Below are 25,243 nucleotides of genomic sequence, written 5' to 3' on the forward strand. Positions count from 1 at the left end.
GAATTCACAAAAAGGAAAATAATGAAAGAGTAGACAAAACTGTTTAACTTGTCAGTTAAGATGCAGATGTTCAAAGAATGTTAAGAACTCTGGTATTTTTGTCTGTGCAATGCTTTAACATCTGAAGTCTATTAGAAATAGCTAAATCTGATAGTAGCATTTTAGGATGTTGTCCTGCATCACAAATACACATATATTTAATGCTGCTGTTGCAGTGACTTGGAGTAAGTTTATTGCAATGGGTGATGACAGATGAACTAATTCTGATCCCAGTTTGGAAACCATTTTGCTGCATTAACAAGGCAGTGGCGTGAACTGAATCAAACAACAGGGAGTAGGTTTAGTTTGAGGAGAGCACAGTAATGGTATGGCTTTTCAACTGCAGTGTCATATTCATTCACACTGAAGCACAGACAAGTAAAAGTCAATGGCACACAAGCACATTTCCTCCTAGCCCCAAGCTGATCTGAACAATGTAGGACTGAAGTCCTTATTTACTCCAGGGCTACACTCCATACATGCATGTATGTATATGTGCATATATATATGTATACATACATGATCTATGGATGTATGAGGGTTTGCACTCATTGATGTGAAGTGTGGATGCTGCAGATTCTCTCTGGGGAATACAAGCCCCAGTCAGCCTGGTGTTGGCTAAATAGCTGTGGCCAAAGCTTCTTCCCCTGACACAAAGACAGCATGCACTGATGACCAAAGAGATGATCACATTCTAGTTCAGTGATGATTTAGTCAATAGTTTCTTTTCCTGATTCTAGAAGCATTAAAAATGTTGAGCAAATATAGAGATGTACTTTTATGTTGTGAAGGAACAGTTTTTACTTTGTAATTTTTTAAATTTTTCCCCATTAATGCAAACCCCCCCCCAATTTATAAATATGGTTGAATATTGCTACATTTAAGAATCTGTATTTGTCAGTTGCTGTTGGCTGTGATATGATTCCATTATTTTTTTACTATTATGTTATTTTAGTGAGCACTTTTGTAGAGCGTCTTCAAGAACCTAAACCAAGTCCACCAGCTACCACACATGGTAAGTTTTTTTGATAGGTCCAGATCCAGTACTTTCAAGTCTAACACTCTGTCTTCTCAGATATGCTGCTTCTCAAATCATAGCTCTAAGAATAGTTAAATTGAAAGAACWTTATTTAAATTGCTCTGCTGTATGTCAGCGTTGAGAATTTCTATGAAGTAATTATAAGCATGCACTACCGAGAAGAATAAATGAAAAACAAATGAAAATTATTTGAAAATATTTCCTAGCACCTGTGTATTGTTGAAGCACTAAGGTGAAATTTATCAGGGAAAAGAATTATATTTTCTAATGGAAAACATGCTTATCTGATATATGCATATACTGGATGGGTACCTGCATCTACTGGAAYTTGTGTAGGGAAACATGTGGAGATGTTTGTATAGAAGTCTTGAAAGACTGTATTTTCCATGTGRCTTCAAATGGCAAAGAGTAAAAATATAGAAGAAATAATCAAAATAGACAGTTATCTTATCCTAGTTCTTCCAGAATATATCATATAAGTCATTAGTTAGGTATTTTAACTTGTGGCATTTTGCTAGCCTTTAGAAGGGGAGTTGGGGGGGACTATATTTACAGTGTTCTGTACTTTATGAAAATAGTTTTGGTTTTTTAATTAGTATGCAAAGTAATGGAGAGTATTGTTACCATACCAATGTTGTGTGAACAACTAATTCTTTATTTTTGTTTTAAGTGGTAAAGTAATGCAAAATGAGCAAGCAAAATGTTTAAAAACAGTTATTAATTCAAGTTATAGGTAAATAATRTATTTTTGTAATAATTTATATTCGTTTTTAAACCTATCCAAGGGAGACTAAATAGAATTCGTTTGTAAAAAGTGTAGATAATTTTTCATTTTCAACAAATATGAAAAGTTCTGAAAAGGCATCTGTAGAGAAGGAACAGTATACATCAAGGTTTCAATAACTTGAGGGATAAAAAAATATATGTAGTGGTCATTTCAAAATACTTGTTATGATGATTATTTTRAAAAGGAAAATTGCTTATATTACTGCTAATTATTCCATGTTAGCATTATTTGAATAATACAGAGATTTATTTCTAAATTATGCAAGGTTAGTAGTTCATTGCTTGAAGCTTTTCAAGTTAAACTGTATGGATGAATATTGTGTTGAGAAAAGGAATAACGTATTAAATACAGAGAATTAGTAATAGSATTTTAAGCAATTGATTCTTTTTCATTTAAGCCAGCCTCATTACACCAAAACAGTAATGCTGGTTCTGGTTAAAAAGTCTCACAAAATGTAGCTTAGCTATTGCCCTGAATTTAAGATGTAAGTTTTGTGAAGATTATTGCTGTTTTATGAAGATTAAGGACTTACCCACCAGGCTTGTCAATCATTACTCACGTAATGCATTTGCATTCATTTGTACTGAGGACAGAAACTGTCCTGTGAACATTAGTATTTTCRGTACTCTGACAACTTAAATCACCTCATTCAGATCTTTCATGATTTCTTGATGCTTCAAATATGAAATTTGTGACATCTTATGAAACTTCTCAAGATAGAAAAGGCTGTTCCTGCCATTGATACACAAAAGATTCACCATCGGTTTATTGTGAAACCTCAAAGAAGGTGTCCCCTTCAGATTCCTTTGCTGATTACTATTTTATTTATCTCTGCAGGTCTCTCTGTCTGTCCCCTTTCTTCCCTTCTGGATTTCTTTTTAAACTTGCCTTGCCTAATTTTGTGGATATAAAGGTTAGCAGAAGTTACGGTGTCTTTCCCGAAGTTTTCAGGACTCTTCAAGGGATTGACTTATGGAATTAAGACATCATGGCTGCATCTYATGCCTTTATGAAAATGAAAACACTTTCTGGTAACTTCTGTAGACAAATTTATTTAGCACAGATCATCTTATAATTGCTTGTGTATAAAATACCTTCATTCTTTTAAAATTAATTCTAGAAAAGGCTCTCTAATGTGAACTTAAGTACACCTTTCAAAGCCACTCAGAAGCTTTTGCATCCTGGTATTCATTCTGCACATCTTAAATCTGTGTTATGAGAAGATACCCAAATTACAAACGTGAGTTATCTTAGGTGTAGAGTAGGAGAATAACTTAAAGTAGGAGGAAAACACCAGTTAGTCTGGTGTTTTTGTGTTAGCMTTCCTGACTTCTTGTGACAGGTAGTAGAGCTCCTTGAATGCCATCCTGGCAGACMATTCTTCTGCCCAATTCTGAGCTATCTATAGGATTTTGTGCAGTTATAACTTAAGGCTTACTTCAAGATTTCAGAAATTACTTTAGTCTCACAAAAAGGCAACAAATTAATTATGACTTAGTTTTTWAAATAATATTTTAAAATTAGGTTTTGACTCCTACGTTACTCTTGAAATGTTGATACTGTTCAAGTATCAGGTATACTGTTCAAGGTTTAACCTTTGTTAGGTTAATAACATTTGGTGGAATTGAAGACAGTAGTTAAAAAGCAAAGCTACCAATTAGATTGTCCATTAAACACCGTGTGTCAGTCTACAAACATGGTGTGGACCAAGGCCCAGCTATCACTAGGGACATAGCTGAAGCATCTCAGGAAAATTTAGTGAAAGCATTTACTCTTCATAGACAGTAAACAGAGAAAAGGTGCACCTTCAGAGTTTGGTTCAGATTAACTAAGATCTGAATTGCTCTTTGAAGTTGTCTGTGTCTCTTCAGTGACTGTAGGAYGAGTCTGAGGTGACTAGGCTCCTAACTTAGTGGCCTCAGGTAAGTGTAAAAAAATATCATACGTAAGAACATTGGTTTCAGATTAATATTTCTGCTGCTTATGTGCTATGTATGGCTTTCCATTGATTAGTTAGGAGAAAAAAACAGTGAAGTGCATTTATTCAAAAATAATGGTCCAAATTACAGGTATCACAGATTAAGTTGGGCAGCTCTTTGTATATTTTAATAATAATTTGAGTATAAATTAAAGGAGTATATAATGAGTGTATTCATGGCCTACATTCTTTACACCTTCAAGAGGAGCAGTAGTTTACAAAAAACAAATTTTATCCTAGGTTTTCATATTGCAAGTGCAAAGTGCTTACTGTAGATGACACTACACCAATAGAAAATTTTAATGCTTCTGTTCAGGTTAGAGGTTCTTTAGCATTTTATTYCTTTAAGTATGCTGGGCACATTATTTTTCAGTAGTATAATTATCCACTAAGTWATTAAGGTAACCTGTACTTTTGATACATCTCATCTGTGTCTCTACACATACTAGCTAGCAGAAGAGATACTCTGGAAGATGTGGGATGATAGACCCACCACTGCTGGCCTTAATGGTGTCTTGAATTAATATGGCTGATCAGATGGCCAGAAGAAGCACATCTTTGGTAAACATAAGGAGAGCACTCCTTAAGGCAGATCATCTACACACCTGTCTATAAACCAGAGTAAAGGTTTTTCTTATGTGTGATTCCAACATGACAATGAATAGATATCTCTTACAGTGAAGAGAAAGAAAAAGTCTKTTTACTTCAGAGAAGTTGGTGTTTTGAGGTGTTGCACTCCCTCATGCCTTAGCATTTGATCTCCTCTGTAACCAAGCAGTGAACAATAGTATGACATGTAACAATAATGCATTTTGGGTCTGCTCCTACAACTGTTCTTAATAATTACTGATTTTTCATTTCCTCTATTTCTGGTACATTGAGGAAGAGAAGCATGTATCTTAATGCCAGATCAGCAGACTRTTTTTATGTCTGAGTTCTGGGGACCAGACTTTTCTTGTTGCATTTAGTTACTTGGCAAGGGCCTGTGCAGAGATGAGTCAGCCCCTTTAAGCAGAGTAAAGTACAGGTGGAGCAAGCATAGATTAAATCCAACCACACAACAAGTCCCTTACTGACTGGTAAGTCCAGCCAGGAAACTCAGAGGCCATGGTGCCCATGCAGCTAAATTAAATCCTCCCAAAACTTTTCATCTGCTCTTCAGGCTCTGTCCTAAACAGATGYACTTCAGGCTTTTGGGAATGATTCCAAACTCTGTCTGTACACTGTTTTGGAGAATCTTAGTTGGTGAAGGGCAACAGTGTGCCAGGAGAGTAGTGTGGAGGATCATGTTCCGGTGCCCGCAAATGCCATGCACACTGATGAATTTTCCAGCCTTAGAGGCTGAAAGACTGAAAACCTGTTTGTCTCTTAGAGTTTTGCTTTTAAGTGTTTTCCTAAGATATATTGTTATTTTCATCTTGTTAACATCTTGTGATGGTATAAGAAGCATTTTTTTAGAACTTCTTGTTTAGTGCAAGTTGTATGGGAAGAAATCTTAAGTGTGGTAACTAGCTTCAAAAAGCAGGTGAGAGGCTGATTATCACCACAGGCATGGAAAGCATGGAGAGAGCAACTCCCATACCCAATCATTTACACCACCAGTTTTAATCCCCTTCACTGTGCAAATATTGGAGATGTGTCAGTGTCAYGTAGCTCCAAGTGCTCCTCTCACTGTGGTTACCTGTCACAGTGCATCTGCATTTGTACCTCGTGTGCAGGAAGTGCCAAAGAGCACCTTCACTGCAGCATCACTCCCTCACCTTTTACCCATACATCATAGCAACCATGTATAGTGCAAGAGGTTTTTTTGTGAAGGATGAGGCAAATGCATGTAGGCCCAAAATATTGACCAATAAATTGTTTTCTCTTATAAAGCCTGTAGTTGAATGCTGAAAGTACAGTTTGCATATCTATTTTTATTGTATACCCTATTTTTATTGTACACACTCAAGTTGTAGTTTTCATTTCTAGCAATTAATTTGTAGAAGGTGAATATTAACATTTTAAAAACCTGAATATTTATTGGTCTACCTCTAATAATTTTCAAGCATGTCTTATATCTGGAGTCTATAAAGTTGTAAATCAACTGTATTCTGGCTTCATTTTTGTGAAGCAAATTGTACCTGACAGCCTATAGAGTGATGAATTCAATGTGTTTAGGAAGCTGTTTTCAGCAGAGGATACATTTCAAGAATTCTTTAAAGCACATGATAATACTAATTTTACTCAATTGGAGTGATTGAAGATGTTTTATTATGGTTTTATTGGCAATTATTATATATTATATATATATATAAAATCTCTGTCTTGCACATATGGACTCAGTATGTAATAATTCTCTGGAATAGTGAGTTAATACATTTTTCCATATATTTTTGAGGTTTACTGTGTCCATTTCACTTGTCTTTTTTAACCTTCTAGTATCAGATTACACATAATATTTAAAAGTAAGTTTTTACAAAGTACTTCTTATGAGAAATGAACAACAATATTGATTGATATAATCCTGGGTGGCCTTGTCATTGTAGTCTAAAAATATCCCACCTGRCCTACCTGGTGCCATTCCAGAACTTCTGTGACGTATCAGTCAACCTTGCACTGATGGCTTGAAGCTCTGATGATGTATCTGTGATGACACCACACACCTATGTTTGGACAGCAGAATCACACCTGAAGTGACTATTGTATTAGGGTCTCCTCTACAAAAATGTACACAGTTAAGGGTAAGGTTGCAGTGGGTTTGTGATTGTTAAGCAAGTTGTCAGCAATCAAAAAGTTGACATCGGTGTGGTGGGTTTTTTCCTGACTTTCCCTCTCTGGACCTTGACCTTCTTCTGTCCTTTTTGTCTGGTGTTCCTATTCTTCCTCATTATTAGAGCAGGCACCCTTGGTGCATATGCTGGAGCCCATAGAGGAGCTTTCAGAAGAGGAAAAAGGTAATGCTTGATTCAGCTCAAAATATACTGGCATGTGCTTCTTGAAAACAAATTATTTTACTTGATACCAACAGTATTTTTCATTGTATTTCAGTATGTTTGTGTGATTTGAGTGGGAACATTGTGTCAATCTCCTGTTTCCTACTGGCGCTTGTAAATGTTATGATTTCCTTGTGCAAGTTCAATGTTTTTATGAAAATGTGGCTAATTTCTTTAAAGCAGGCACATTCCATATGTCTAAAGGTACTTGAACTAAGCAGAACAAAAATGCTTGATGGGGAAAGGCCCCTCACTAGGAAATTTTTGGTGCTGACACTATTRCAATATGTGCTTACTTCCTTTTTAAACTCTGCATGAGAGGATGAAGAGTTCAGGTAGAAGGAAGTTGGTGGTGGAGGTTGGAGCTGCCARCTTTCATAAATGCATCACAGATACTTTTACAAGTAACCTGAGTTGCACCTACCCATAATCAACCACAGCTCCAGCCAGGGTTGTGCAATTCAGAGTAAAGTTACACAGCCCAGCAYTGGCAGCTGTTGTGCCTCATCTGAGGAGTGGCCTGAAAAGGCCACTTTTACACTGACAGAATGGAAAGCACTGCTTCAGCCTGCATGGTGTTCTTCTCCTGAAGGCAGCTAATGGTACCTTAGATCAAACACCAAATACCTGAATAACATAAAAATCTGTTCTATGTGCGAATATCAAGATTAGTCTTGAACCTTGCAGTCAGTGAGTTTAAATCTCGAAAGAATGATACTGTTTTGAAAACAAAATTGTTGTTTGAATACATCTCTGTGTTGGAGGTTTCCCCAGGGAAAATCCAGTGACTCTGAACGATCTGAAGTAAAGACTTCTTGCATTTTTGCCGTTCCTTCTGCTATTTCTCTTGCTTGCCATCTTCTCTCTTGATGGATTGTCTTTGATTCTTCTGATGTGCCTAAAGGCATGGCCTGAAGGGCAGAAGAGAAAAAGAAAGAATGCAGTCTGAAAAGATAGACCAAGATTTTTTTGGTTTGATGGCAGTCATTTGTAAGGGAGAGTGTGAAAATTCTTGACTCAGAACATTATTTTCTAGGATTATGTAGGAACTGAGACAGTGCACCAGACGTAAGGTGCCTTGTCTCCAGGGTTGTTTAATCTAGTATTTAGGAATGAATAAAAAACCAGTTCCTTAAATAATTGCTCTGGCAAAGAGGATTTGGCTTGAGTTAATTAGCAAGAATTAATATCCTCATTAATTAGGATAACGCTGGATAGTCTTGTTACCCTTATTAGTATGTAGTAATTAGGAATTTTAAAATGAATTTAGATTTATCTTTTTTTTATTGTAAGGATTAACATTGGAAAGAGACAGGATTTTCAGAAGGCTCCTGGGAGCCTTTCCACTTTAAAATGTCTCATGTCTGGCTTTCTGGGAGGATTTTGTATTGCATAATGCCATCTCATCCTGACTGGGGATAGTCAGGTAGCCCTGTGTTTCTTCAAGAGCATTTGTTTGCCTCTTCTAGGACTCAGATCTCCAGGCAAATCAGTTTTAATCTCATCTCTGTCAGAGACTGAGTTGTCCACACGGTTCCCAAAACCAGATGAGGTTTCAGCCTGATTATTTCCTCTTCAGCACAAATCTTTTAGTATGGCAGCTGGATTCTGTCAGTTTTCTTTACATGTAGTTCTTTCCAGGACCCCGTCAGAAGCCAGTTCTTCAAAACTGCCTAAAATACCACTTGTGCATTTTGAGGCTTTTTTTGTGTCCTCTTTACTGTGCTTGTCTTTCCCCTAAAGAAAAATGGAAAGAAATGGAGCTGCTTTCTAATAAGCTCTCATTGTTTAAAAATAGGAAAAGTGGTACATTCATTTCAAAATAAAATATTTTAAAGGCACAATATGGAATTATTCCATCGTTCATGTCCTTGTCTGTTGGCTGGCCGATGACTGCTGCCCTATAAGGCATACTGGGAAGAGATTTACTCCTGCCCAAGATGTACCTGTTATTTCAGGGGAGTTGGGATTGTGGTTTACAGCATACTTTCCTGGGATGTTTTATACCCTTTGCCAGCTTTGCTGACCACTGCCAGAAGAAGCAGCCATCATGGTTCCACAGGTTATCACTTCGTTTACTTAAGTGGCATTCAGTAAAATTTTGTCTTGCCAGAAGCAATAGACAGTGGGTTCCAAATGGGTGTGTTTTGCTTCTTTCTTCCTGTGTATGATCCTATAATACTTTGGCCTAACTTAAATCAGTCAGTCTTCATTTTAGATGGAAGAATCTGTCTAGATGATTCTTTATTTCTTGCATAAGAGTTCTTTATTGACATTACAGTCATTATTGACAGTTGCAGTAAGGGAAAGAGATAGGAACCTCTGTCTGCTTTTAACTATGTGTGATGTCACAGACTTGCATAGAAGAAAATRTGGCATTGAACTTTGTCCTTGAAAGATTTTTGAAGATAACTATTATCCATCATATATTTTCTGTGAAACAGTGTGCCCCAAATAAGATTTTGTCTTTACCAAGACATTTGAAAATGTTAAAACTTTGCAAAGATTTTATTTCAGTAGATGATTTTTATCAGAGAACATCATGTTGCTTGAAGCTTTTCTTGAGAAAAACTTTGTAGAATTCTTCTGATTCCTACTAGAAATCAGCTTTTGTTTGAAATACCACTTTTAGAGAATTTAAGATCGGAAGGTAGTTTATACGAAGTTTTTGAGTACAATGCTAAAATTTGTTGCTAAATATTCAGCAACGCATCTTTACAGCGATTCTGTTACAAGAACAATAAAAGATACTTGTGATGGTGATCACAAGGTGCTGAGGTACAGATTCCAAGTGAGCTAGGTTTTGTAAGCTAGCCAAGATTTTGAAAATCACACAACTTCATGTAGATAAAAAGTGCACGTGTATGTCTATGCTGTTTCTAAAGAATGCATGTTTCAGTGCAGTTTTTAATTGTCTCATGCACTGTGGACTTTTAAAATACCTCTAAAAGTATTTTTTCTTATTTCAGAAACTGACAGATGTGATCACAAGCTAGGTAGAAGTAACCACTTAATAAATGCTCTGAAGTCTGATCCWTCTTTAACTAAAGAATTGCGAGTTGTTTTGGAGCAAGCCCTGGAGGAGAAGCTGGAATCCTTGGGAGTTAAAGCAGTAAGATGATATTGAATTATTTAAAAGAAGAGTAATCTTTGTCCCACTTTTTTTATATTCTCTTTCACTCCTGTACTACAGTTTTCAACCTATAAAATCCAAAGCTAAGTTTCCGTGTTTTAAATAAGTGTAATTCCTGAACCACTAACCTGAGAGGATGGCCATCAAACTACAACTGTGGAGAATATGGCTACCCTTGTGAACAGTGTTACCAACTTCGGTGATTTTTCTACAAGCTTTGTGATATCTGAAKTCTAAAAGAGTGTTTATAATACCATTTGTTTCCTTAGGGTGTTCGTGGAATATCAAGTGATCGTTTAAATAAAATTTTGCGAGCTCTTGGATATGCCAGAGAATGCAAACATAAGCAAGAGCCCTCCATCCATGGAATTCGAGAGAATCTTAAACGTCAAGTTAGCTTTCGGGTTGAAGAGAAATCATCACCTTCTAGYAGATCTGTTTCGTCTCTTCATCTTCCTGGTGAAGGTTACAGTGCATTTTGGGTTTTATTTCRTTGTCTTACATTTTTTAACTTCTATTTCAGGTTTTATTTAACAGCATTTCTGTATAGCTGCTTTCCTATTTTCTACATAAATATTCTGTATAATTATGGACAACTAAACATTGTTTAAAGGGTTCTTGACATGATGTTTAACTGTAAATATCTTAGCTCCTGTATTGGCAAGATACATGGTGTTGTGTTGGAAGTGTTGCACTTTGGCAGAAATTAAACACCCTTGCTTTCCAGCTGATCCTCACAGATCTGAAGGGCTGGGTACAGCTGRGCTTAATTTCTGATTTTAGCCAATTCAGCAGTGTACAGCTGGTCATGTTCCCAGGTGCACCAATAGTGTGAGTTACACTCTGGGYCTGGTCTCATTTTGTGATCACAGATTTGCCAGCATGACACCTTTGTATCAACCCCTCTTCCCCCAGGCTCACTGCAGCAATAAGGATCATCCAGCCTTCACCTGATATCATCCTGTCCCCTCAGCATGCCATCATGGCCACATAATCCCTTAGCTACATCTCATGGCACAGCTCATAGAATTACCTTCATCCTGTATCTCATTGCTGCACGCCACATTCCTACATTATCCACCCTGTGACTGTAGTCACACCTTCAGTTTGGTGTCCCTCTCACACCTGTATATAATGGATTTTTGGGGGGTCTCTGTAGGGCAGAGCCTCTTCCCCACACCTTCCATYATATCACACCCAGACCATATGTGTTTCTGACAGATCATTATCCAGATTTTTACATACATGTCTGTGATGAAAGCAGAACATAGTAGCATCAAGATTAACATAGGAACAACAGGGGGAAGTAGTTTATTGAAGATTTCTTTAGCTGTGGGGACCATCTGAAGAGRGGTTCTAACCACTGATGCTGCCCTTCTTACTTCTTACTGTGTTCTTCATGAGGTTGTAAGTAAAATTGATTAGGTGCCACCAGGATTGAAATTCCCTTTCAAATTCAGTGGTATTGAAGTTACCTTTCTAATTTCAATGGACAAAATACCCTCATCTCCTTCCCTTATATTTGCTGCTGTGAAACAGTAAGTTTCACAAGCGAGAATTGCATGTGGTGCAGAATATGCTACAGTTGCTGTATTGATTAGCCTAGACAGAAGAAGAGAGGGTCTCCACCCTGGAGGTTGAGCTTGGTGATGTATGAACTAAATTTGGTTCATTCTGGCAATAATTTCTCCTACAAGAGGGCTAAGCAGTCTTTGGATCTTCAGTGAAGGTGTGCTGGCATCATTCCCAGTATCATTACTAGAAAGGGAAAACAATACAAATTTCATCAGGATTTGTTCAGACAGGTTATCCCTTGGTGGCTCAACTTGTTTAACTGTTTGGACGAATGATTAAAGTCCCTTTTCCARCTCAGTATATCTCTGTTCTGTCTCTTTAAATGCAGTCATGCTGAGTCTCTTTGGTCTGTCTGGGCCAGGTTGGAGCAGGTGCCATGTTCTCAACAGAACCCCATTCCGCTGCACTGGGGGAATGTGGGACCAAGCTGTTGGAACTGCTTCATGTGTTGCTCAGTCCACTCCTATGATTTTCCCTTTCTGAGAAAATTGTATAAGGGATGGGCAATTATAGACAAACCAGGGATGTTTACGCCAATATCATAAAGTTCCCATTAACTGTTGTAGTTCTTTTTGACTGCACAAAGCGTGCCCATGCTCTAATTTTTCCACAGTGTCAGAAGCAGCTCCTTTAATCCATCAGGCTCTGAGGAATTAAATGTCCTTTGGGYCCTTGGATGCAGGAATGTCTAAGCCTGAGTTATGAAACCGTTCTTCCCATTCTCTGTTTCACACTTAACCTCTGTGGGGTCTTCTCCACCTGTTACTGTATTGCCRTGTTGCCAAAGTGTTACTACAGACCCCACTCCGGCTGCATGAACAGTCTGTTAGCCAGAGGTCCCGTCCCATTCTAAAGAGCCCATCTGTTAAATGTAACATACAAGGTTCTTTGGGATTGCCATAAATAAATATAWATGTGCACACACATTATACATGCATATATACAGACATTTCATATATATGTAAACATTAACTGCAGGGTTGGTGTTTATAGCATTGACAATACAATTGCAATCACAGGCTTGATTTCCTGGGTCAAAACACTYGGCATAGTCAGGGATTTGATTCTGAAAGGTGTCTGATCTCTGAGGACCAGCTGGAAAGCAAGGGGGTATGTTTTCTGCAAAATTGCTACACTTTTTAATACAACACATGGTAACTCTGAACTGCTTGGAAGAAAATAATTAYTATTTTTCTTCTTCTTTTCTTAAACTATAGTTTAAGAGTTGTCTCAGCAGAGACAACTTTAATTGTAGAAATTAAATTTTAAATATACCAAACATTGTGTAAGAATGACATAGATGACTTTTCTTGTAGAAAAACACAAGTTCARTCCATTGGGAATGTCCTCATTTGCCACGCCACAAAAACCAGCGAGGTGGGCTCCATCAGCTTTCCATCCACCTGGACAAAGACCAGTCATCCCTGAGTATACATCTACACCAAAGTAAGAGATGCCATTCTAAAAACACTCATACCTCAGATAAGAGTCCTGTGGGTTTTGGGTTTTGTGGCTGATGTGAATATTTCCTCAGTTGTAAGAATTGAGGAAAGAATTCACATAATTTCTATATAAACTTTATGCTTGGGTAGTTTACTGTCAGTCTTGAAATAATTTGTCTCATTATTTTTAGGCCCAGGAGGATTCTTGGAAGTGGAGTTTCTAGGAAGACCCCTAGCCTCTCGTATGTTTTGTTCCCTTGTCTTTTTGAAGAAGACATTTTTGGTGACTGAATGTTCATGTTTGCCACAKGAAAGCTGTTATTAAGATAAAATCATGAACACTGTCTGGGCTGCATATTTCATATTTTGGTTTAAAGTATTACTCCAACWGAGTGTGTTACTATAATTCCTGAAGGTTAGCTTGTTGTGATCAAGAAAGAGAGAGATTCAATAAGATCAGTAATAATTTTCTTATATTCTTAGCTGCTTTTGCTGACTGTGTTCAAAGCATTTAGATACTTTGGTAACCTATTTTTTTCAGTTTATTGGTATTTTCATACTGCAACCAAAATGAAATACAATATTCCATATTCCATTCACATCAGGTATGTTACTTTACAATTTCAAAAATTCCCACAAAAAAATTCACTCAAAAATTCCCACATTATTTTCATCTAACTAATGTCACAACAGACTTTCTGACAACAGATTCCGTGACCCTGAAATTTTTTTTACCTGCTGATCCATGAAAGCCTATCTGTGTTTGCTTAACAAGATTTGTTTTATATTGGTCTCTTATTTTGTAAAGATGGTTGCTTGAATGGAAACAGTCATGTGTGGATAAGAGATCATTTTCGGATAATTTTCTGAGTTTAATTAGCAGCATGATTTCTTTTAAAAAAATCAGTTAGAATTTAGGGGAGATTCTGTTTTGTTTTTTTTTTCACTGAGAAAAATACACATTACTGGAAGGGAAATACAAGTAAGCTTGAACTTGTGTGTGGTGATGCAGTCACTGAAACCCATTAAGTGCTCATGTTGTATGTGGTTTTGCTTAGAACACCACCGTTCAGTTCAGAGGAAGAAGCCGATGAAGAGGATGTTAAACAACCTTATGCAACACCAGAGATATTGCAAAAGCAATCAAAACCATCAAGCAGCATAGTTCATGCTTTTCAGAAGCCTTCTAGCAAAAGCAGTGTGGATGGGATGGAAGGAAATGAAACTGAAGAAACTGGAACCCCTGCCAAAACTTCTAAAGGTTTTTCGTTCTGTTTGTATATGGATGTTGTAACAGCTGTGCATGATTTTGCATTTCATGGTARTATTTCTGTGTTGGAAAACAGTGAAGGCAGACTACCTAGTCTTGAGGGCATATATATGTATATAGGTGTACACGTTGTGTTTTTGCCAATGAGTTTCTATTGATTTACTACTTAGAGATGTGTGTCATTCACTTTTATATAAATGCAGGAAAAGAGACAATCTTTGTCTCAGACAGACTTCTTTTACTTGTTTTTACTCTGGGGAAGATTTCTAGACAGTTTACAGTAAGTCCCTCATTGTGAATGGAAACTGTCAATTTAATTKTTTTCTGAATTTTAGGAACAATTATTCAAAAACTGAGCAAAAAAGTTGGAGAGAGTCTTTCTAACCATGGAAATAAGAACAAACCAGCTGGAGGAATTAATGTTGCACAGGCATTTATTAAGAAAGAAGAGGTGAAAGAACCAAAGGTATTACTTTTAATATGCAGCATTATTACGTTAAATAATCAAAATATATGTATGTTACTTTTCTTTTTTTTCATGCTGAAATCATCTTGATGCAGCGAAGAACTTAATTCTCCAAGACGGGTGTATAGAAAGGTGCTAGGGAGGGAGCAGTGGCAGGTGATTTCATCCACTCTGCTTATTTAGCTTATACCTTGATTGGTTTGGATCTCTACAGCCCAAAATTTGGCACAACTGTTATCATTCTTATCTTCTAATCTAGCAGCATAGAAAGCCCTTCTTTACTTGCTTTCCTATTGTTCTGTTTTGATGGAGGAAAAAATGAATTTGCTCATCTAATATTTTAAAACATTATTTCTAGAGCTTTATCTTATATGGATCTCTTAAATACATCATAATGAGAGGACAAATTCCATTGGTCTTTGTTCTGCATCAGTCTACAATTATGTACTGCTCTTCAGACTACACCAAATCTATTGCTGTCCATTGAGTATGGTCTRTGTTCACCAGAAGCATGCTAACACAATGTATTCTTTAGCCCTCAGCCTCCTAAAGTCCTAGTCTTCTCCTCAGTTTAGATTTCTATAATTGGTAAAGCATTTTGCTGCAAATTAGAGTCTTTGCCTGAACAATTTTTAAAAGGAAAAAAAGTTACTCTAAATGAGGAGTCAACAGCAAATAGTGATTTTATTTCAGTTTGAGTAGTTGTTATTAGATTGAAGTGGATAAACATGTACTAGTTCTAGCATTCAATACAATATTTTTTCACTAAATTAGCAAATAATAATTACTAAGAATCCTGTTATCCATAATAAAACTGATACCTTAGGACTTCCTGATTGTGAATTAAATCTGAAATTCATCACTTCCCCAGAAACAGTGACATTTCTATTTCAGTTTCTAGAATGGGGGGATTGTCTTAATCAACTTTGGCATGAGGGTAGCATAATCACATTTAGCCTGTGTCCTTTTGCCATTGATGACACCTAAAWTGTGCAGTGACTGTGTGGGAGCTGTAAATTGCACCAAAATTATCATCTCAGACATGACTGTTGTAGTCCAACTTTCTATACAGTGTTACTTCAAATTCTTTGTAATGTCAGATTTTACAGGACTGTAAAATGTTCACMGTTAAATTGGCTGGATTTTGTAAAGCTCTTTAGATGGTAGGCCGTTGCCTTCAGGAATTGGGCTTCAAGAGCAAAGTCCTGTACCAAAATACGCCTTAAAATCTATGCTTTAAAAATACCATGGTTTTCACTAATAACCTCTTTTCCCACATCTTTTCAGCCCCTGAACCTTAAGGTAAATATTGGGGGAATGAAATCTCTCTCCTGTTGTGGCAGAAGGTGAAGTTTGAGAGCCCCAGAGAAGCCTGAACTTAGATAAGTCCATGGGACCCAATGAGGAAAATAAACCCATTTTTTAAAARAAGTAAGAAAGAGGACCCTGGGAACTACTGACCTGTTGATCTCACTTCTGTGCCCAGAAAGATCATGGAACAGATCCTTCAGGACAGAAAGTTAGAATATAATGAAAAGACAGTAGGTTTAGAGCAGATATTAGGAAGAAATTCTTTACTGTGAGGATGATGGGGCAAAGGAACAAGTTATTGAAAGAAACTGTGGATGCTCCATCCCTGGCAGTGTTCAAGGCCAGGTKGGAGGGGGCTTTGACCAACCTGATCTAGTGGAAGGTGTCCCTGCCCTTTCCCCTGGTGGGGGAGTTCAACTGGATGATCTTCGAGGTCCCTTCCAACCCAAACCTTTCCATCATTGTATGAAAAATATTGTTTCTATAATTCATTTAGAATACATTGTGTCGATGTATTCTGTATGGACATCATGAGTTCCGAGTAAGTTTATGAAAGCAGGACAGGCATTGCTACTTTGTTTCTGGAATCTTTACAGAATAATACAACATCTTGTATACTTTGATAGTTTTATGCATATACTGATTCCCATATTTATATGTTTTAATGTAGACATMTTTATATAAGTCTTTGAGTTAATTAAACTGTTCAGCAGTTTTGATTGCTGCTGTGTATTATTTACACTCGATCAAAACTGAATTCTATTTGAAGCTAACACGTTTATTTCTATTTTTTACTTTAAAAATCATTTGGGCCTTTGTGAATGTTTGAGGAAACTCTTCCTCCAGCATTTCTCAATATATATAACTCCAACTTTCCCATTACCACACCCTCCAAATGCAGATAATTTGAAAAAGCACAATGTTGAATCCTGGTATGTTAATAACACAGCACACTGAGCAGATCTGTCAGTTTTTGAAAAACAGTTTGCAGTGTTAAAACGGAATTATGTTGCAAGGTAAAGCATTACTGCAGTCTCTTTCCTTCTTTCGAGACATACAACACGTTCATATTTGTTGATTTTTCTCTAGCTTGTACATACCTTACATTGTTTTCTAATAGCATCTGAACCTTCCTTCTGTGCAATGGAAGCACCATCTCAGTCCTTACTGTAGTATTGGGAGACTCCAGTGAAATCAGGTTTTAGCTGTGTGAGAAACCATCATTAGCTTTCCACAGTTAAGCTCTCTAAAAATAGAAAAATAAGTCAAACTACATCTGATTGACAAATAGGGTAATGCTGTAGCTCTTCTTTCTAAAGATGAATGAAGTTCTCAGGCAGATGTTGTAAGAAGAACCATGGACTCATTGCCTTCAGGTTCATCTGTTTGAATTGACTCTCATTTTGTGAATTTAATATAYAAATCCACCACTTCATTAAAATATGCTTGTACATGCTGACACTTGAGTCTTGAGGGGAATGTATATTTAAAGTTTGAGCCCCATGTGGTTTTTAAAATTTTCATTATTTAATTTTCTCTTTAAATAAATTAGTTTTAAATTGAAAAGGCCTTTACTCCAATATTTTTTCCTGGTTTGACTACAGAATGCTAGTAAACTGCTACCTTGCATGTTATCTCTTTATTTTCATATAAGTAATAYACATTTTAATGCTTAGAGGACTTCCATCTCACTGGAATATCTCAGAAAAGATAATCCTTTTTAAAGGCTGGAATGTAATATCTGAAAACAAAGGTTTATGCCAGATACAGAACTGGCAGAACTTTCAATGTGTGCAGTTCCTGACCTTAGGAAAAAACCTAACCTCCTTCTGTTTCAGAACTATAACAGTGAATAAATATGATTTAGGTAATTGAATTAATGTGGATTTTAAAACTGTGGTGATAGATGTCATAAAGGCCATGTGCCAGTGCATTTTCCTTTAGCAGTTCACATTATTGAGTTTAGGTAAGATCTCAGCACAACTTGAACGGAGGAAAATACATGTTTTTTTCTTGTCCCTGTTAGCTCACAGAAGCTGATGAAGATGACTGGGATATATCATCAGTAGAGGAAGATATTTTATCCATCAAGAATGATAGAGTTCAGAARGCGTTGACAGTTCAGAAAAATGAGCCCATTGCTGCATCTGTGGTACATGCATGGGGTCTTCCCAAGAAAAGTGCACCAAAAGAAGAAGGTAACATRTTCATAAGTGACTGACCCACCTAGAGGAGGATTAAGTACAGTGTATTACACATTGTAATTCAATAGATGGAGTTTTGTAAGAAAAGAACAAGTAAGAAAAACTCTGTTTTTTTGCCATATAAATATAATATTTTCATGATACTTAGTGATACATAAACAATACACACACATAAATATACAGAATTCTCAACTTGAGATTTTAAAACATAGTATTGTCAGACTTCAGCCTCATCTTAAAAATTAATCATCCAGGATTTTTTTACCTTCCCAAATTTGAGGGAGAAGGGAAATTGCTTTGTCTTGAGAATAATAACATTTCAGGTTTGTTTAAGATATCTAACTGACTTACCAGGTGAGATCAATATTTGTAAAATAATAAAGTAAAAGCCTCAATATTACATATAATTTATATAGTAGTTTCTAACCCTAACATTTTGATATATGTGAAGGTTAAAGCTGTGCCAGTTCTGGTTATTTTTGAAGGGAAAGCAATGTTGACACTGACTGCTTTGTATTCTGTGAGAGAAACAACCTTCATAATATCAACACTTGTTATTTCCTCACCGGTTGAAATTTGGGACTTCCTGAAGTCCACAGGTGTTKGCTTACATAGCATGTAGGCAAACATATTTTATCTCATAGACAAATACAAAGTAAAAATATGCCCAAAAGGGTATTACTATTAAATATTTTGTCTGTTTTTTTCAACAGGCCTTCATGAAGCTGATAACACAAGCACGTTAAAAAGCAGCCTAGTCACTGTAACAGAYTGGAGTGATTCTTCAGATATATAATTGTTCCATTCCTGATGGGAGGCCCTGCTTTTGGGTTCTGCAGGGGCTCAATATGCAGATGAAAACATCAAGTGCTTCCCAGCAATTTTTCTCATTGGTCCTGAAATAACAAGGAATACTGTTTACAGAGCTCTTGTGTCTTTCAGTCTGACTCTGAAAAAGAGTATTGAAATATGCCTTACTGACCATATCTGTTTGGAAACAAAGTAATTCTTCTTTCTCTTTGTCCTGGTTTAACCCCAACCAAGCCCCACGAAGCCACTCATTCACTCCYTCACCAGTGAAACTGGGGGAGAGACTTGAAAGAGTAAAAGTGAGAAAGCTCRTGGGTTGAAGTAAAGGCAGTTTAATAGGGTAGGCAGAAGCCACACACACAAGCAAAACAAACCAAGGAATGAATTCACTGCTTCCCAAGGGCAGTGTTCAGTCATCCCAGGAGAGCAGGGCCCCATCACAGGTAATGGGGACTTGAGAAGACAAACGCCTTCACTCCCAATATCTCTCCCTTCCTCCTTCTTCCCCCACTGTATATACTGAGCATGATGTCCTATGGTCTGGAATATCCCTTTGGTCAGCTCGGGTCACCTGTCCCACCTGTGTCCCCTCCCAACCTCCYATGCACCCCCAATTTCCTTTCCARTGTGGTGGTATGAAAAACAGAAAAGGCTCTGTGCGAGTCCTGCTCAGCAATAACAAAAACATCCCTGAGTTACCAACTCTGTGTCCAGCACAAATCCAAGACACAGCCCCATAYCAACCACRGTGAAGAAAATTCCCTCTACCCCRGCCAAAACCAGCACACTCATGAGTTCAGTGGTGAAAGTCTTTCATTTCACTGAGGTGAAGATTTTGCCTCTAATGTTTACATTAAAGATTGAAACTGGTCTTGCAGGAAAGCCTGTTAACCAATGAACAGAATATTCTGCAGAGTATTACTTTATACAATTTTTAATGCACATTTTCTTGTATTTTATCATGAACTTTATATAAAATTGTGAACATTTTAAAGAAAATATGTCCATGAATTAAACTGTTACGTTTCTACCATGGTTTACAATAAACACCAAATGAAAAGAAAAATGCCTCAGGTCTAAAACTAATCATCATGAAATATTTCCTATAAGGGGAAGTTGGTTTGTTGGGGTATTTTTGTATTGGGGTTGAGTCTTTGTTAGTATAAAAGCACAACAGTTGGAAAAAAAAGTTAAAATAYCAAGCCACAGTAAGGAAAGCACTGACCTGCCATTGCAGACGTACTTGGTATTTCTGGTTTGTCCATATTGGCTGCCTTCCTGAAAACACACAGTTTTCTAATTTTTTTTACTTTAATGAAGTACAAAAATAATGTAAAACAAAAAGAATCTTGAGTGACTTTGTAGTTTTGATGTAATTGAGATAGTGTCAGGTACAAAACCTTTTCTATAATACTGTGCCATTATTAAATAGGTTTATTATTTCCTTGTATTTACACCATTGTCCCAAAATAACCAATTTTTATTGAAACCCCCAAGGTCCATCAGGTCAAACTTCATGACAAACCCGAGTTTGTGTCTGATTTCAGGGACTCAGTTTAGAAAGCGTTTTGTGGTTATTTGCAATCTCTGTTCTCATTTATTGGGGTATTTATTGTACAAATATTCCCTCAAAAGTCACCACAGTTATGGACAGACAAAAAAAAAAATAGTAGCTGAATTTTTCGACTGTTGTAATTTAGTCGGGATTATTTAAAATTGTGCTGTTTGGTTTTGCCTGCTTTTATTTGGTCAGCCCTTCAGGAGTATCTTTGGCAGAGCCCCCCAGCTGGAATTGCCTGAGTTTTTTCCTTCCCTTTTTCAAGTCAGCGGCTTTGAGATGCTTTGAGCCGAAGGTGTCACAGCTCCCCGCCCAGCGGGAGGGAAGGAAAACAATTCCAGCCCTGTCACCAGCAGAGTGTGCCATCATCTTGGGCACACGCTCTGCTGAGGCTGTGCAAGACCCACCTGATGGTTTTGTTAACAATTGGCTCCGACTGCTACCAGTACCTGCTCCTGCTTCCCCAAATTACTCACTTATTTTCACCCAGTCTCTTCTTACTCCCTTTCTTATTCCAATTGACTTTTCTTTCCAGCACTGAACCCATGTCAGAAATTCCGGCAGTATGCCAATGTGTGATGCCATTCCCATAAGCAGCTGACATGACRAACCGAATTAGTAAATACCTCATTTATTTTTTTTTTCAAGAATGCAACATCAGCTCATGATTTCCAGGTATAAACTTTACAGTACCAACATCAATCTTAAAATATATAATAAAATTTACATCAATATGTAAAAAGCTGCAAGTTAATATTTTTAAAAGTCATTGTCTTAGTGGTAAGTACATTGGGGTTGGGATGAGGAGAATCACTGAATGAAACGTACAAAATAATGTTTAAAACGCTCTGAGTCTTCCAAGAGTGCAACTAAACATAAGCGTTCTTGTCAAAGTGCTTGGGTGGGGTTTTGTCAGGGACGCTGTTGTGGACCTTTGTACGAGAAGACATCACAGATGTGGCTCCATTGTAGGCATAGCCCCTCCTGAAGAGAAAAAAAACAACCATTTACAGCTCATCCCACCAGCAGGAGACATCTCTGCATCCAGGCATTACAGTAAAACTAGAAGAAATGTATGGCAATGTCCCTACAAATTTTAGGGGAGGGGGCACATTCCTGCTCTGGGGTCCCATTCTAGTTTGACTTTGCCACTCCAGCATGTGTCTTCRCAATGCACTTTTCGGTAACTTTTCYCTTGTCCCCAGCTCGTAAATTAGGGCCCAATCATGAAATAATTTAAATTGTAGCAAATTCTATATGAATAGTTACTCCCTACAGCTGTTCCTCTTCATTATCACCCCTCTTCAGCTGCTGGAGGTCCCACTGGCACTGCTCACTTTTRATCTGATGATTTGACATCAAAGAAATTTGTCTGTTCATGCCTGTAAAGTGACCTGACCACTTTCCCTGCATCAGTGAATGCACTGTTTTCCAGCTGCCGGTGATTTATGAAATATATACATCACAAGTATTTGTTCTGAGTCAATAGCTTTTCTTAATTACATTCATGATGGACACAGCATTGTCCTTAAATCCCCTTATTTTCTTTTATCCACACAATCTTTTTCTGAATCTCATTACAAAGTGTTTTGGAACAGTAATCAAACTGCATACATATAGCAAGTACAAGTACATAGGTATTGATTTCGCTCAGTAAATACAACTTGTGTTTTACCTTGCAGAATTACTGTTTTCAGCTATTGAGAAGCAGAATATAATGCCACCAATTATGCAGAGTGAAGCTCCAGCCCATCCAATGAACAAAGCTGCTCCTAATTCATACCTACAGGAAGTCAATAAATGTGTTTAACAAAAGACAGCATGCATTTAACAGGGCTATTTCCAGAATAAAATAACTAAGTATTATATTTTTCTTGAATAACTTCCCATTGACACATACATTATTCACCACAAAATGGGCARCAGTGCCATTCACCCATGTTGTTGTCATTATTTCCCTCTGACTCAGGAGGCAAATTGTCCCTACAGTACACTTGGGCAATGCTTCTCTCCCTGCACAGCTAGRGTTAGATTTAGGATTTAGGGTCAGGGGTTAGGGGAAGGCCTGGCCTTGTGCATCTCCTCCTGGATTGCTTTCCTGTGGGGTTTCATCATTCTTTGGCCTCTTCACAGCAGCAGCTCCTCCGTTTCAGTTTTGCTCCTGTTGGGTCCCAAACCAAACTGGACTGGGGCTTTTGCTGAGCCAGAGACTATGAATTCTTCCTACAACTCTCCTTAAGTTTCCCTTCTGGCTCTCAGGATCTGACTCCCTCCCTTGTGATCCACACCCCAACCTGCTCAAAACACCAGGGTTTTGTACATTTGCATAATATGCATATACAATATACACACACACGTGTGCAATAYATGCATATACATAGCCAGGTGTGTCTGACATAAACAAATGCACACACAGGTGCACGTTCCAACACCTTCCCCCTTCTCTAGACCCTGTGGGTGGATTCTATCTGGAAGAAACTGCACCCCCACACATCTGTGGGCAAAGCTCCTGCCCACAGGCGATGGTCCCCTCTGCTGCCTGGGCCACCCACAAACTGTTTGCTGCCAGGAGGTGCTCCATTTGGCTCCAAGAGGAGATGGTGGTGCTTAGGCAGCATCATCCTACAARCCTAAGTCCACATTTTAAAGCAACAGTAGTAAATGAAGGACAAGAAGGSCATTGGGAAGAGATTCTCTTGTTTCCCCTCAGTGCTGGAGCTTCAAGATGAGCAGCAAGCCATGTCTGCCCCTTGTCTGCTCCATTCCCCAGCTCTTTGCCTGAGTTACACTCCTAAAGCGCTTTTAGGATGACCTGCATTAGGCTGCAGCCCAGCAGTCTCTACTCTCCCACTCCTCACCTTTAGAACACACTGTGTCTCTTATTCCTTCTCTGCTGCAGTTTCCCCTTAAGGAAACCTTTATCTCCTCCGGACTTCTGGAATCCTGCATGGAAAACACAGTCCCCTGTCCCCCATTCAGGCACAGTTTCCAACCAGGTGTCTGTGCTGTTTGAGCAATTGCTACTAAATTGATTTATAGTAAGCTCTGGTGACACAGCCAAATGAAAGCCTCTGATTGACAGCCCCTCTATGCAACTGCAATACTGTGTAGCTGCACTGCTCAGCAAGTTCTGAACATTTCCCTGTGCACAGGCCCTRATTCCACTTTACCAAATTATCTAGMTGAAAATACCTGCCAGCTGTTCTGAAAAACTTGTATCTTTACAAAATGGCACTGCAGAAACACTCAGAAATTTCCTGTGAGCCCAGACACCCCAAAAACGGCATAGCGATTTCTATAATAGGTCACAAGAGGGTGAGCACTGGCTGAGGAATTAAAAAATCACTTTTCCATGTTTTCTTGAGAGCCCAACCAGAGGCAAAGCACAGAYTTTGGAAAAAAATAAATAAGTCACACAGGGACAAAAAACTACACTTATGACATATTTGCTAGATGCTACAGACACCCAGGCTTGAGTAATTTCTGACCCAGGGGCTTAGTGCCAAAAAGCAATAGAAACAYTGGAGCTCAGAGGCAGAACTCCTGGGATTTGTACCTGACTCTTCATCACCTCACTAGTGCTCCAACCTCTAGGCTCCTTTTTAATTTTCTGTTCACATAATTGAAGTAGAGTTTTTATTTATCATCCAAAAAAATCCTGAAAAAAGGATTCAATTCCCCCAAATATTCTCCATGTACAGCTGTTGGGGATTAAATTAAGTTTATTTACAGAATATTAGAAATTAATTGTGTAGGCTTAAGTTTAATTCTAATTTGCTTACAGCTCAGCATGAAGTGTGCCCTGCTCAAAACTTAGTGTAGGTGAACTTCAAATGAACTGTATTTGTTAGCAGGAAAGGCCAAGCAGGGGAATAAACAGAGAAAACCCTCATCTGAAAATAACCAGGCTAAGACCCTGGAAAGCCTCAAGGCTGGCCCAAGGTGGAAGATAAGAACAATTAATGGTCTGCCCACGTGGACGTGGAAAAAGAATCCAGTGAGGTGTTAGAAGACCCCGGACCATAACTCAGCACTGGATCAAGAGACACCGGCAAGAAGATACAGCAAGGGTACATGAGGATCAGGTGCACAAACTGTGAKGGGMAAAAKGCCCAGGGATTTCTTTGTTTGGGCTCCCTCCCTATAGACACCGAGCCCAAGCTGAAATAAACTGACTCTGCCTCAGAACCTTTCCTTAACACCAGTGTGGGACTTACGGACCCAACCCCCAACTTAAACTGCTGGGAACCAAAGATCCTTTCACCCTGAAAAACTCCGCACCCAGTCCCATTTCACCTCAAAATCTGTCAAACTTGTAAAGTTTTAATTCTACCTGTGCTCACATTTCCAACCATGTGCTACAGTTTTCACATGACTCAAGGAGAGACTTTTGTCTTTTGTCTGACAGGGACAGGGGATTCTCTGTTTGGRAGCAGAGCTCTACATCAGAGCTCATCACTTGGGATCCCATTATGGTCAACATGCAAGAAATGCACACGAAGTGCACKTCCAAAACCCCTTCAAGGCACCTCCTTTATTGACCTGTAAAGGCAGATCAAGTTTCCATAATTTTATCTAACAACACTAATTGGTTGGCCAGAGGCTGAGGGAGTTAAGGAGACCAAGCACTGTCTTCCCCTTGTGAAGTTGTACAGA

The 25,243-nt window shown here is 38.0% G+C and overlaps 2 protein-coding genes across 6 annotated transcripts in view; one reads left to right on the forward strand and one right to left on the reverse strand.

The window, feature by feature from the left end:
• DZIP1 (DAZ interacting zinc finger protein 1) overlaps nucleotides 1-20,142 on the forward strand; it is a 38,075-nt gene extending 17,933 nt beyond the window's left edge. Inside the window, exons 12-20 of one of the 3 annotated variants that reach the window (XM_057366219.1) lie at nucleotides 995-1,054; nucleotides 9,788-9,930; nucleotides 10,221-10,416; nucleotides 12,843-12,972; nucleotides 13,160-13,210; nucleotides 14,027-14,229; nucleotides 14,574-14,704; nucleotides 18,042-18,213; nucleotides 18,933-20,142. In XM_057366219.1, the coding sequence (XP_057222202.1) occupies nucleotides 995-1,054; nucleotides 9,788-9,930; nucleotides 10,221-10,416; nucleotides 12,843-12,972; nucleotides 13,160-13,210; nucleotides 14,027-14,229; nucleotides 14,574-14,704; nucleotides 18,042-18,213; nucleotides 18,933-19,015 (1,169 nt within the window). In that variant the 3' untranslated portion in view covers nucleotides 19,016-20,142. The remainder of the gene's footprint in view (nucleotides 1-994; nucleotides 1,055-9,787; nucleotides 9,931-10,220; nucleotides 10,417-12,842; nucleotides 12,973-13,159; nucleotides 13,211-14,026; nucleotides 14,230-14,573; nucleotides 14,705-18,041; nucleotides 18,214-18,932) is intronic. The other 2 variants (XM_057366217.1, XM_057366218.1) reach the window with 2 other exon arrangements.
• An 846-nt stretch (nucleotides 20,143-20,988) lies between these two features.
• The window catches only part of CLDN10 (claudin 10), a 55,642-nt gene continuing 51,387 nt past the window's right edge, over nucleotides 20,989-25,243 (reverse strand). For 2 of the 3 annotated variants that reach the window (XM_057366221.1, XM_057366220.1), the window contains exons 4-5: nucleotides 22,263-22,370; nucleotides 20,989-21,571 (exon numbers count right to left, since the gene is read on the reverse strand). In XM_057366221.1, coding sequence (XP_057222204.1) covers nucleotides 21,457-21,571; nucleotides 22,263-22,370 — 223 coding nt within the window. In that variant the 3' untranslated portion in view covers nucleotides 20,989-21,456. The remainder of the gene's footprint in view (nucleotides 21,572-22,262; nucleotides 22,371-25,243) is intronic. The other variant, XM_057366222.1, reaches the window with a different exon arrangement.

This window comes from Malurus melanocephalus, unplaced genomic scaffold (genome assembly GCF_030028575.1).
Source record: "Malurus melanocephalus ecotype Western Australia unplaced genomic scaffold, MMel_1.1 scaffold_61, whole genome shotgun sequence".
NCBI lineage: Eukaryota > Metazoa > Chordata > Aves > Passeriformes > Maluridae > Malurus > Malurus melanocephalus.